This window comes from Meriones unguiculatus, chromosome 9 (genome assembly GCF_030254825.1).
Source record: "Meriones unguiculatus strain TT.TT164.6M chromosome 9, Bangor_MerUng_6.1, whole genome shotgun sequence".
In the NCBI taxonomy this organism is placed as follows: domain Eukaryota; kingdom Metazoa; phylum Chordata; class Mammalia; order Rodentia; family Muridae; genus Meriones; species Meriones unguiculatus.
In genome coordinates this window covers 56,741,694-56,755,897 of record NC_083357.1, presented here as the reverse complement: position 1 = coordinate 56,755,897, position 14,204 = coordinate 56,741,694, and the positions used below count along the sequence as shown (strand labels likewise).

General features: G+C 40.8%; 2 gene segments (V, D, J or C); both read left to right on the top strand.

The window, feature by feature from the left end:
• Nucleotides 1-4,079: 4,079 nt before the first annotated feature.
• On the top strand, nucleotides 4,080-4,710 carry LOC110542435 (T cell receptor alpha variable 13-1-like). The segment is given in 2 exon segments: nucleotides 4,080-4,131; nucleotides 4,295-4,710. Coding segments are annotated over 2 exon segments (468 nt in total).
• Nucleotides 4,711-7,626: 2,916 nt separating this feature from the next.
• Nucleotides 7,627-8,160, top strand: LOC110544192 (T-cell receptor alpha chain V region CTL-F3-like). The segment is given in 2 exon segments: nucleotides 7,627-7,678; nucleotides 7,793-8,160. Coding segments are annotated over 2 exon segments (420 nt in total).
• The last annotated feature ends 6,044 nt before the right edge of the window (nucleotides 8,161-14,204 follow it).

Below are 14,204 nucleotides of genomic sequence, written 5' to 3'. Positions count from 1 at the left end.
GCTTTTCTCCATTATTTGGCCTCCTGCTGCTGTTGGACTTGAACAAGTTCTAGGCCTGATCAGTACATGCTTATGTCAAAGCTGTGGGTCAAACATCCATCTTGTGTTTATTCAAACTGAGCAACCCTAAATGAGGGGAGGAAAAGCTCTTAAAGACCCTTACAAACACCAGTCTTGGAGAAGACACGAGAATTTTGCGTTCCTTAATGTCTGTGTTCTCTGTCCTCTATCTCTCTTTCTTTCGTTCTCTCTCTTCCTCTTTATCTTGCTGCCCCCCATGTGTGCACGTGTGCAAGCCCATGCGTAGAGTTGTGTGTTTGCTTCTTTGTTTAGCTTTTATTCATCAGTTGATTCTGTGTACTGTGTTTTCCCTGCTTCTTTGTTTTGCAGTCAAGATTTTTCCTGCCTTGTACTTTAGCTGGCAGAGAAAAGAAACTGATCACGTCCCCCAGACAGTCATAGACCTCCACTCAAAGCAGTTTCCTGTTCCTTTCCTGGCTGCTTACTTCTGTGCTCAGATGAAGTGCCCAATGCATGTTACTGGAATTAATGCAAACTCTCAGAGCTGCTTCCTGCAAACCCTACTTATGGATGAAATCGGTACTTCCATCTTCTCATGAAGAAACACCCATTATCAATAGGAAAGATGAACCCTTTCAAAACTTCTGACTTTTAAAACCATCTTTGTTTGAAGCAAAAATACCATCTGCTTAGATTAAAAATAAAACAAAAACCCAGGTTCATATCCGGGCACTCTTGCATACATGCCTTGAAGTGTAGTAATCTTGTATTTCTTCCCTTGAAATGAAGGATTCAGATTAACAAACACAAAAGATTCCCCAAGCTCTGATATCAGAAAAAGGAATCTTGGGTCCCTGCAGATCATGATGAAGGACTGCCCAGTACTACTGAAAGCCAAAAAGGCTTTATGTGCAGCCTTAAGGCCTAGATAGTTCTTTCCAACACTAAGATGAATCTTGTATTCTTCCAATTCCAGGAAGTGCTGTTTCATCAGGTGTTATACTGAGTAGGTTACTGAAGTGTTATGATTTGAAAGTAGGTATTCCTGTGAGGAATTATTTCTAGTATCTAGTTATCCTTGCTTCTAACACACACATGCACTATAGTTTTCAAATCCTGCAGCTTTTTTCAGCTGACATTTACTCTTGCTGGAATCTCAAACATCCAGTGTTCCTATTGTACCTCAGGTTTCACCCTCACCATGTCACTCTTTGGCTTCTCAAGTCTTTCAGGGACTCTGATTCTGCCACACAGCATCTGGCATCCTTCACTTTCCTCTGAGCCTCAGTGAAGGTCTTGCTCATGCAGGGCTGATATATTCTTCATGTCTTCAAAACAATCAACATGCAGATATCACTGACTTCTGCTGCCAGCTTTCCCTGTGGCCTGCCCCCTTTATCACGCAGTGAGAGGAACAGAGTGAGAGGGGTAAACTGAGGAAAACACTTTTCATCATGGCCTCTTTCCAGAAAGTGCCAAAGAGACTGTTTCCCCAAGAACCTTTTCTGTAAGTGAAAGTCTTCTGTTTCCATACTCTGGGGAATCTTACCTTCCAGGCACCATTTCTCTTGGCTGACTGAAAAGTAACAGGTATTCTCTACAGTAGCAATAATCTCTTTAATAATTACAGTTGAGAGGCTTTTGATGACTACTTCTATTTCCTTAAGGGTTATAGTTTATTTAAATTCCTAACCTGAACTTTATTTAACTGTGGTACATGGTATCTATCAAGAAAATCATACATTTCATTTAGATTTTCCAATGTTGTGGAGCACAGGTTTTCAAAGTGTGATCTAACAATTCTTTGGATGTCACCTTTGGATTTTCTGTTGTCTTATCCAATCCTTTTCATTCCTAATTTTATTAATTTGGATACTCTCCCTCTGTCTTTTAGTTAGTTTGGCAAAAGTTTTGTTTATCTTTTTTATTTTCTCAAAAACCAGCTCTTGGTTTTGTCATTTCTCTGTGGTTTTAGCACAGAATTCTACCAGATGTTCAAAGAAGAACTAAAACTAATACACCTCAAACTAGTCCACAAAATAGAAGCAGAAGGAACATTTCCAAACTCATTCTACGAGGTCACAGTCACCCTGATACCTAACCACACAAAGACCCAACAAAGAAAGAAATTTTCAAATGAATCTCCCTTATGAACATTGATGCAAAAATACTCAACAAAATATCTTTTCCACACCGTGGCTTAGCACACTTATGCCTCATCCTAAGGTGCTATAACTGCCCTTGAGGGAAGTGGTACCCATTGTCTCTGTCCCAGAGCTGAGCTCCAGTACCCAGCTACAGTCCAGGCCTCTGCCAACAGGAATGACAGGTTTCTTCTCCTTTATTTATATCATTTGTAGATTCAATCTTGTTATGGTGTCCTAGCTTTCATGGATATTTTCTCCCAGGATTATTTTTTTATTTAACATTTTCTTTGACTGAGACATTTGTCCATTTCTTCCACCTTGTCTTCAATGAGATTCCATGTCTTGTACTCTGTTGGTGAAGCTTACCTCTGAGGCTTACGAAAAATTTATTTATATATATATGAGGATGGCATGAAGGAAAGGAGATTAATTAGAGAAAGTGCTAAGAGGGTTCATAAGAATGAGGCAAGCTGGGTCTTCTGCAAGGCTTGATGCAGTACCTGAAATATGGAAACGGAGAAGGACAGTCCCATTCAAGTGGTTGGCCTCATGGGTAGGGATGAAACTGGGGAAATTTCATTGTAGGGCATGAGGGTGAGTGAGGATGGGCTACCTGTTTCCCAGACAGGTGTGGCCTTCACGTTCCCAGGGGGAGTGTCTCTGTTGGTATTTGACACAAAGTAATAGGGGTGATGGAGGAGAGGAAATGCAGAGAGGTTCAGCTGAATCCCAGGGAACAGAGGAAGAGTGAAAGAATAGGCCTCTGCCTATTACAGGGCTATTACAGGGCTGGGGATGGTACCAGGGAACTGAAATAGAGGACAGTAACTCTGGCCTACGTGCTTCATGAGCCCACATACACTAGATTTCCAGATACATGGTGTTTTTAGATATTTGCAGTAGACACAAAGGAAAGAACATGGGCTAGAATCAAAGGGGTGCTAGAAAGTGCCAGAGGAAGGAGGAAAGCTGGGTTGTTGCAGTACTTGGCAGATTCTCCAGGGGATCCACACTACTTTTCTATCAGTAATTCAGTCTACAACACTGGATGCTGTGAGAATAAGCCACATGGATGTTGCCACTCTCATGACCAAATGACTCATGAGACCTTTTCTAAGAGTGCATTTGTGCATTTGTGATTCCAGGCTGGTTTCTATGGAATGCAAGATGCAAGCATAGAAACATCGTAGTTATATTATCAACAAGAAATCACGGAAATAGAAAGAACGCTGTCTTCTTGCTACTGAAGGCCCATAAGAGACTTGAAAAAGCATTTTCTTGAGTGCTGTAATTCAAAAGGACAACTACACACCTAAGCATATTTCTCTAAGAAACGGGAGAATGCTTGATGAATGATCCAAGAATTCTGCAGTGTGAGAGTGGAAAGGTCAAAACATTTCTAGACAGAACAAATGTGACACACACACAGACATACACACTCACAAACACATCCATATATACACCACATATATACATTTATATATGAGCATATTATGTACATACATTCGTATATGAAGCATCATACATAGCCTACACTAAATGTAAAGAAAATAAACAGCTTCACTAGTATGTACAAATACTATCCTTTCTCTCTTAGTTTTAGAACCTACGTGATATGACATATTGTGTTTTATGCCTCTGAGACACATAGGGTCAGAGAACACTTAACCAGACTCTTTGCTGTTTAGAGATTCAAACACAAGGTGGCAGTAATTCTCAACTGCTGGGGAGGATGCAGAGAATTCATTTCCTTGTGTGCTGACTGTGCAGAAGCTAAGCCCTTTCCTCAGTGGCTGAGGGGAAGACTCCAGAACTAGAATTGTTACTGAGAAAGAACAACACCCCAGCAGCTGTAGCTGACCTGCTGGTTGTCATGATTGACACTGGATTTCAATTTCATTGGGAAGAACAATGAAGTCATATGTTCCTACTTTATTCATGTTTCTGTGGCTGCAAATGGATGGTGAGTTAATATTTTAGGGCCTCAGAATAACCAGTGGACATTTCTGAGTCATCTGGGGGAATTGATATTTTATTCAGGTTTTCTCTAGTTACTGTAGTAAAAGAGATTTCTGGAAAGTGATGACCTGACAACCTTTCTCCTTTCTCTCCATCTTTCTGCATAGGGATGAGCCAAGGAGAGCAGGTGGAGCAGCACCTTTCCATCCTGAGAGTCCAGGAGGGAGCCAGAGCTGTCATCAACTGCACGTACACAGACAGTGCCTCAAACTATTTCCCTTGGTATAAGCAAGAACCTGGGAAAGGTCCTCAGTTCATCATGGACATTCGTTCAAATGTGGACAGAAAGCAGAACCAAAGACTCACAGTTTTACTGGATAAGAAAGCCAAACACTTCTCCCTGCACATCACAGACACTCAGCCTGGAGACTCAGCCCTGTACTTCTGTGCCGCGAGTGCACACTGCTCCATGGGCACCTGCAGCCTGTCCTCAAACCATGGGGCCCTGTCCACATCCTGTGTCACGGGCCTTCCAGGGCAGCATTTGCCAGTTGCTAGTTTGCAAGTGCCAAGTATAATGTAGACATTAAAAATACAACATAAGAAAGTTAGCTTTAACTCCCTCAGACAACTTAGGACACTTTTCTCCATCCTTAAAAAAAATATTTTATCAAAGAGCCAGCCACTGAGTTCATGTCAATGACAGTCCCTGCTCCCCTTACTAGGGAAATCAATTGGAGACTGAGCTGTCATGGGCTACATCTGTGCAGGGGTTCTAGGTTATCTCCATGAATGGTTCTTGGTTGGAGTATCAGTCTCAGAAAAGACACCTGGCCCCGGTTTTTGGTTCTGTTGCTCTCCTTGTGGAGTTCCTGTCCCCTCCATGTCTATCCCCCGCCTATTATAAGATTCCCTGCACTTCGCCTAAAGTTTGACTATGAGTCCCAGCATCTGCTTTAATACCCTGCTGGGTAGAGTCTTTCAGAGGCTTTCTGTGGTAGGCTCCTGTTCTGTTTCCTGTTTTCTCCTTCTTCCAATGTCCATGCCTTTAGTCCTTCTGAGTGAGGATTGATCATCTTTCCCAGAGTTCTCCTTCTTGCTTAGTTTCTTTATGTGTACAGATTTTAGCATGATTATCCTATACTATATGTCAGTGAGTATATACCATGTATGTCTTTCTGCTTCTGGGATATCTCACTTAGGATTATTTTTTTCTAGATCCCACCATTTGCCTGCAAATTTCATGATTTCCTTGTTTTTAATTGCTCAGTAGTATTCCATTGTGTAAATGTACCACAATTTGGGTATCCATTCTTCAGTTGAGGGACATCTGGGCTGTTTCCAGGTTCTGGCTATTACAAATAAAGCTGCTACAAATATGGTTGAGCAAATGTCCTTGTTGTATACTTGAGCATCTTTTGGGTATATGCCTAGGAGTGGTATAGCTGGATCTTCAACTAGCACTATTCCTAATTGTCTGAGAAAGTGCCAGATTGGTTTCCAAAGTGGTTGTACAAGTTTATATTCCCACCAGCAATAGAGGAGGTTTCCCCTTTCTTCCCAATCTGTTCAGCATGTGTTGTCACTAGAGTTTCTGATCTTAGCCATTCTGATGGGTGTAAGGTAAAATCTCAAGGTCGTTTTGATTTGTGTTTCTCTGATGACTAAGGATGTTGAGCATTTCTTTAAGTGTTTCTCTGCCATTCACTATTCCTCTATTGAGAATCTCCTTTTAGCTCTGTACCCCATTTTTTAATTGGATTACTTGTTTGTTGCTGTTTAACTTCTTGACTTCTTTACGTATTTGGGATATTAGCCCTCTGTCAGATATATGGTTGGTGAAGACCCTTTCCCAGTCTGTAGCTGTCGTTTTGTTCTGATGAAAGTGTCTTTTGTTTCAGGGAAGCTTTTCAGTTTCATGAAGTCCGTTAGGAGTGGGGACATCCTTACCACGCCACAGAGGAAGACAATGTAGACAGCCCTGATGAGACCTGATAGGCTAGTGTCAGATGAAAGGGGAGGAGGACCTCCCCTATCAGTGGCCTAAAGGAGGGGTGGAAGAGGAGAAGAGGGAGGAAGAGTGAGATTAGGAGGGGGCTACCTCTGGGATACAATGTGAATAAACTGTAATTAATTTTAAAATAAATAAAATTTTAAAAAGAAGATTTAAATTTCAAGAAAAGAAAAAAATTAAGTTGATAATTTGTCTATTCTTACCTCAGTATAAATATTGTTAGTTTAATTAATTATTCAGAATAATAAATCAATTTTAACTAATAAACTAATGAGGTATACCCTTCAGCTTATCAAAAAATTAAATTAAAATATTAAAACCAATAATTTATTAAAAAGAGGTGAATGTTAAATGTTAAACCTTTATTAACAATAATGTCAAATTAATATATTATTTTAATAAGGTGTGTGCTGTTATTAATTGCAATGTTAACTCAGCAAAAATGTAATTGTCATAGTAAATTAAATATAAAAGTTTAATATGTAAAAAGCAATTAAACTATTTTAAAAATTGAAATATATTTTCATTATCCTCCCCTTGTTGCAGCGCATGGTGAATATCAAAGAGCGAGAACCCACTGTGCTGAAGAAGAGAAGAGACGATGTGTCAGCCACCAAGATGGGGGACCACATGTCAGCCACCAAGATGGGACTCTCTATCCCACGACCTCCTCCCAAGGCTCAGCAGTCATTGAGGAAGAGGAGGTGGAAAGACGAGAAGAGCCATAGTTGGTGGACAAACACAAGGAAACAGTGTTTTCTGGGCACAGCAAGACAGCTGCTCATATGAACTCACAGAGGCTGGCAGCAGACAGAAGACTAGCAAAGGATCAGGCCAGAAAACTCCATCACAGAGAGGGAAGGAGCCAAGGAGCTGATGGCACTTTGTGCCTACTGGGAGAGAGATGCCACTTTCTTTAAAGGTGAAGCTCGTGGTGCATAGACCACCCTCTACTGGAGGACATGATGCTAACAGTATATGGGCAGCACAACCCGTAACATAAAACTCGGTGTGTTTTATTTTAAATGCGGGGAGAAGAACAGAACTGGGTAGGTAGGGAAGAGTGGATGGATATATCAGGAGTGGAAACGTAGATGAGTATAATCAAAATTCATTGAATAACATTCTCTAAGAACTACAGTAAGAAAAAGTAGATAAATATTTGCAGAGGTATATTTGTGTGTGTGTGTATTTTTATGTGCACTCATCACACTAAATAACATAGGCTACATACAGATCAGGACCATTGGTGATTTCAGCTTTCATTGGGGACTTGAGGCCTGCCTCCTTAGGGTGAGGTTTCAAGGGAAATCAGCAGAGGGCGCTGCCTTTACAGATGTGGTTAGCATCTCCTTCAGGTGTCTTAACATGACAGACTCACTGTGCAGACAGAGGTCCTTGTCTACGAGTGAGGAGTTTGAGGAGGTCTGCTGAAGACTTGCCCTGTGAGACTGGTGCACTCAAGGACCAAGTGTCATTTCTTCTATGAACATGCTTCCTGTCACCTACTCAGTTCTTGTGCTCCTCTTAATGCTCAGTAAGTTACATTTTACCCTGAGTGTTAATGATGTCTTTGTCTTACAACTATGACAGCCTTTAACCTTCCTCCTCACACAGAACATTAATTCCTCCTTGTTTGTTTGTTTTTTAGGAAGGAGCAATGGAGACTCAGTGACCCAGACAGAAGGCTTGGTCACTCTCACAGAGGGGATGCCTGTGATGCTGAACTGCACCTATCAGACTACTTACACAAATCCTTCCCTCTTCTGGTATGTGCAATATCTCAACAAAGCCCCTCAGCTGCTCCTGAAGAGCTCCACAGACAACAAGAGGACAGAGCAGCGAGGGTTCCACGCCACTCTCCACAAGAGCAGCAGCTCCTTCCACCTGCAGATGTCCTCAGTGCAGCTGTCAGACTCTGCCCTGTACTACTGTGCTCTGGGTGACACAGTGAGGGAGACTGCAGGGGAAGCTGCACACAAACCACAGTGCAGGAGGCCTAGGGGAGCGGCCCTGTAAGGGAGGCTGTGTGCTTCCTCCAATGCTGCTCACCAGCTTCCTGAAAAACAGCAACAAGTCTCAGTTCAAATATCTAGAGACCTAGGATCTGTGGATATTCTGACAGGACAGGATGGAAGTCAGTGGTAGAGACGACCCAGGCTGTGATCCCTTGAAATAACGTTCTTTCCCTAACTGGAAGTCTTTTTTTTATTATTCTTTATTAATTATACTTTATTCACTTTATATCCCCCCTGTGGTTCCCTCCCTCCATAACAAACATCTCCCAGTAAAACCCTGACATAGGCTTTATCTCTACCAAGATGTCTTACAAAACCTAGGGACTTAAGTTCTCCAGCAATCTTTTGTAATTACCCCACAAATTTATGATTTAAATGAGAAACATAGACTCTAGTCATTAAAATTTTGCTTCAATCTCATTCTATAAATTATTAAGATTCTTCCTCTCCTTGGTCTGTGTCACATAGTGTCCCCCAACCTCTACTCTTAGTTACTTGTCTATTGCTTTGAAGAGACAATATGAATGATCAAGACAACTTATGGACAAAGGCATTTCATTGGAGGCTTGACCACACAGTTTCAGAGGGCATTCATCATGGTAGAGAGTGTAGTAACAGGCAGGCTGGCATGACCCTAGAGTAGTAGCTGAGAGCTTACATCTGATCACAAGCAAGAGACAGAGAGAGGGAGAAACTGGGCCTGGCTTTGGCTTTGAGATTCCAAAGTCCAGCAGCAGTGACACACCTCCTATGACAAAGCCATACATCCTGATCATTCCTAAATAGAACACAAACTGAGAGCCAAAATTCCCATATAGTAGCCTATAGAGGTCATTCTAATTCAAACCACCATGCTCCCTGACAGCCTTCACTTAGTGAAGCTGCTCAAGATATACAGCTGTTGTAGGTCTGAAGATGATGCCCAGAATGGCATTTCCATTTCTTTCAAAAGTCCTTCCACCATTTCTTACACACATTGTATGGAACAGCAAGGTCATGGATGTCTCTATCCAAAAATCCCTTCCCCTTAAAGTCTATTCTTGTCTGCCATCGCACTTTGCTTCAATCCTGATGATGTGGTGGACACACTCACCTGGGATTAGAGTTGGGTTCTCTCATAATTTTTCTGAAACATGAGAAAGGAGGCCAAGGTTCTTGAATTATCTCAATTCTGTAAACAAAATGCTGGTTTAAAAGAAAATGCTCTAGGACTAATACTAATCTCTCTGTAATAAATAAAGAGCTGAAATAATAAGAGAAAACCCATGATGTATTTCAAGAAAGACTGATGTTTGTACACACAAAGTTCAGCAAAAATTACACATTCTATTACTGGTTAAGGAGAAGTACCAGATGTCAAATTGCTATTCAAAACCCCCAAAAGTACTTCTAATGTCATAACATAGAATAGAATCTCTTAGATGAGAGCTTGTGAAATCTAATAAAAGCCCGATTGTAGGCTTAGATTTTACCAAACCTACTTTATTTAGGGTTCTTAAACACCTTTACCTCCCATCCAACCCCCAACTTTTGTTAGGAGATTAATATGGAAAAGGGCTGTAGACCACTTTTATCTACTTCCTGCTGGTTAAGGTCCATGGGTCTTTAGGGGATTACCAAGCCCAGCCTTCAAGGAACCAACAGTCCAGTCCAAAGGCCAAAACCATGGAGCACCATGAAGTCAGTGAAAGCCACAAGACTCCGTTTGCCCCAACAAGTTCTCTGGGATGGTTCTCTTTGCAAAGAATGAAGATCAGTTCAGTGATGTCAATTCAAAAAGGGATGCATCCCTGGGGTCTTTTATTTATCTTCTCTACTCAGAGGCAGCCCATGGATGCTCTCAGCTGGCCAAAGTCATTCCACTTGCATGAGAGAGCTCACACCAAAATATCATGTGTCCTTTCCCAAGCCCACCTCCAGCAAAACATCAAGTGTGCAGCTTACAGCAAATCATCACATGATAAAACTGAGTACTCAGGGAAAAGAAAAACTTCCACTTCACATGAGTTCCAGGCATGGGAAACCTTTCAAGTTGTTAGTTTGCTTCAAGAGACTCCTCTAAATAATTGCCATTACCCTTTGTTACCCCTACATAATTTGAAGATAAGACCCTAGTTCTAAGAATACCACATACTTTAGACAAGGACTCGTGAAGATTTAGCTAAAACTGACCTGTAGAGTCCTCCCTGATGACAGGTTCTCACAGTATCCAAAGGTATCATCAAGAATCCAAGGGAGAAAAGCAATAGATAATCCTACCAAGGTATAGAAAAACAATGAACCAAAACAATGACCACAATGGAAGAACACCCACAGAAGTACAGTGCTAGCACTTTCATGTTGGGAGAATTACTATATGCTTTATTGGACATAAGGCCTGCTCAATAGGAAGGGATTCAGGCACAATACTGTGAACCTAGTTAACTTCCATGGCTGGAGATGTCATAGACACTAGAGGAGAAACAGTTATGGCCATTTTCCTAAATCAACATAGCTTCTTTAAAATACATATATTTTAAACATGTATAATTACACCAAGATAAGGTTAGCTCTCACTTCTCATCAGAGAAGCTTCCTTTTGAAGCGAATATAGGATAGTACAGTAATGGGCAAATGGTCAACATGCAAAGAGTACCTAGCATCAAGTTCTCTAATGCGAGTTAATACATCCAGAATACAAGTCCTACATACAAGGCTCGGGGATTAGCACGAAGAGGAGCAGGGAGGAGTTGTTAAAACTGGAGGGAGAATACTTCTTTATTGCTGAGGTGAATACAAATGGGGACAAGCAATAAGGAAATCAGTATAAAGCTTCCTCCACATGCTGAACATAGATCTACCACAAGATCTAGATGTTCCACTCTTGAGGATTTAACCAACAGATGCTACAGAGATACTTGCTCTTCCATGTTCATTGCTGTGCACTTTGATCTGTATAAAGAGGGTTCTGTCCTTTGTGTTCTGCATTTGGACTAAAAACTGCGTTACTGAATGGTACCTGTTAAGATTTTCATACACACACACCAGAAGGGGAGAAACTCACTTATGGGTAATAGTTAACCCTTAAGTACCTTGCTAGAATGCAAACTGTGGTAGTGGATTTGCAAGGTGATGATCCTAACCCCTGCCCCCTGGTGTTCACACATGGCATAGCCTCGTCCTCTGTTCAGAACCTAGAATATGGTAGGTGTAACTCCTAAATTGTGTTTTATTTTATGAAAAGACCAACAGATTGCACAGGCAATTCAGTTTATCCTTAGTTCACTATACATTGAATTGGAGTTGGAGTTCATCAAATGAGGATTGTCCATGGCATGCATGTTTTCCTAAAATGCAATTTTACAATGTTTATTTCAATGTATATTTCCCAGCAGCATCAATCACATCATTTTCCCAGGTGTTTTCATGGTGTTGTGTAGAACTCTAGCAACTGTGCAGTGTTCTGAATGCCAAGTTCCTCGCACTTGTTTTGAAATGTGTGAAGATTTTGTAATTATATCGCTAAATTATTTTCAACCATTTCAGCTCATAACTTTATATTCTTAAAAAAACTCATAAGTTTTACAGTTAGAAAACATACACCTTCCTCTGTGCATGGTCAGAAAGCCTTGGAATTCACCCTGGAAAGGCAGCAAGGACAGTGGGAAGTCTATTGCAATTGTGAATGTTTTATTTTTCAGTTGGGACTCTAGAGGACAGTCCATTCTAAAGAGTTAATGGCTTCTCCATAGAGCAGTCTGTAAATGGACATATGTAATAGGACACATGAAAATAATTAGAATAAAATTTAATTTTTTCTTTTTTTTAGAGTTTTTTATGTTATTATTATTATTATTATTATTATTATTATTATTATTTTCAATGCAGTTTATTCAGGAAACTTGAACAATCATCTGACCCTGGGGAAAGCCAGAACAGCTTAAATAGCCTCTGGGTAGCCAACCCAGGCATGCCACGTGGGCAATGCAGATAGGTCCACATACATGGAAGCAAGCCAGATCCTCAGCCTTAGCCAATTGTGGAATTGTTCGTGACAGAGAGCACTCACCATCGGGAAGGTGGAAGGCAGAAACCAGCTCCATCTTTAAGGCACATCATTCCGCAGCTCTCTACAGTTCCCCCTTTTTGTTTTAGACGCATCAGGCAAGAGTAGAGGTCTGATCTCTGATATTAGAAAAAAGCTAAAATGTTACGCTCAGGATGCGAGGCTAAGCACTGCACTCAGGGTCAGCCGCTTTGGACCCAGAGAAGAGCATGTCTGATTGCATGCGGGTTGATACCCCAGGTCCCGCCTCTGAGAAAAAGGTATCGGACGGGTCCGATGCTCTTTGGGTGGATGACACCTAAATGAAGATAGGTACAAAGTCCCAATTTATTTCTAATTTTTTCTTAAGTGAATGGAGCCTATATACTTCTTGGTTCATTTACTCAAAACCTTAGCTGGTAATGGGATAGTATAATTCATTGCATGTTTTCAATACATTTTATTAATATTTGCAATAAACCCCAAATGATCTGGAACTGAAAAGACAGCTCAGTGATTAAGCACACTTGATGTACCAATGCTAATCTTGCTGTTCATGCTAGGATATTGTTTTTCTTAAGCTTGCACAGGCCTTGTGCATACTGTCACAAAACTGCTCCTTCATAAGTTCAGCTGCCCTGATGTGTCCAGAAGACACTGTTTCCTGTAGTCATCCACCATCTCTGGTCCCAACACTGACTTTTCTTCTGCAATGATCCCTGAACCTTGGGAGGAGAGCATGTGGTAGATATGTGCCATCAGGCCTGACCATCCCACACTCTCTTCTCTGCACGTTGGGTGACAGTGGGTGCAGGGATAATCATTGACCAGTGCAGTGAGTTTCTAATGAGGACTGAGAGCTCCATCAATCTATGTGTACATGATGCGAAAACATTAGGAGTTGGATTCATACTATAACCATTCAGAAGACTACTATAGTCAGTTCTCTCATAGGGCATATGACATTACCAAAATGATCAACACACATTAATTGTATAAATTAGTGGGTGTGTTGTGAAATTTTAATGTATGCTTATGTGACTATTTCCTCATATTCATCTTGTCTTCACTCTCTTTTGTCCTCTCCTTTCCCTTTGTCCCCGTTCCCCTTCTCTTACTCATTTGTCTAACTTGTACTTTCAAACCATACTTACTTTCTTTTTCTTTACTCCTTTTTTTGCTTTTGTTTTTGATTTTTCATTTGTTTTTACAGATGAGAACACATACATATTGTGTATGTCTACAGGTCTGCTTTATTTTGTTTAACATTGTGTCCTTAAATACTATCCACTTTCCTACAGATGGCAGGAGCTTAGTTTTTTCTAGTGGCTGAAAATTACTCTGTAGTTTCAGGTACAATATTCTGTCCATTCATTAGTTGACAGGTAGTCCCTAGGCTCTGTCTACATCTTGCCAGTCACGAATGGTACTGTAACACGCATGCACATGCAAGTGTCTCTCTCATGAAGCAACCTCTTTCTCTTGGATAAATGCCTGTAAGTGGTATTAGTTGGATCACTGGTCTTTCTTCCTTCCTTGCTTCCTTTCTGCTTTTTGTCTTTTCTTCCTCCTTGCCTTCCTCCTACTCTCTCTCTTCTTCCCTCCTTCCTTCCTTCCTTCCTTCCTTCCTTCCTTCCTTCCTTCTTTCTTTCTTTCTTTCTTTCTTTTTTTCTTTCTTTTGGATTACTTAGTTTGTTGCTTTTCAGCTTCTTTAGTTTCTTTATATATACTGGATATGAGTCCTCTGTCAGATAGAGGTTTGGTGATGATTCTTTCCCAATATGTAGGCAATCCTTTTGTTTTGATAATGGTGTCCTTTGCTTTACAGAAACTTTTCAGTTTCATGAGGTCCCATTTAGTGATTGTTGCTCTTAGAGCCTGTGATGTTGGTGTTCTGTTCAGTAAGTTGTCTCATGTATCAATGAGTTCTAGGGTCTTCCCCAATTTATCTTCTAACCGATTTAATGTGTCAGGTTTTATGCTGAGGTCTTTGATCTGCTTAGACTTTAGTATTGTGCAGG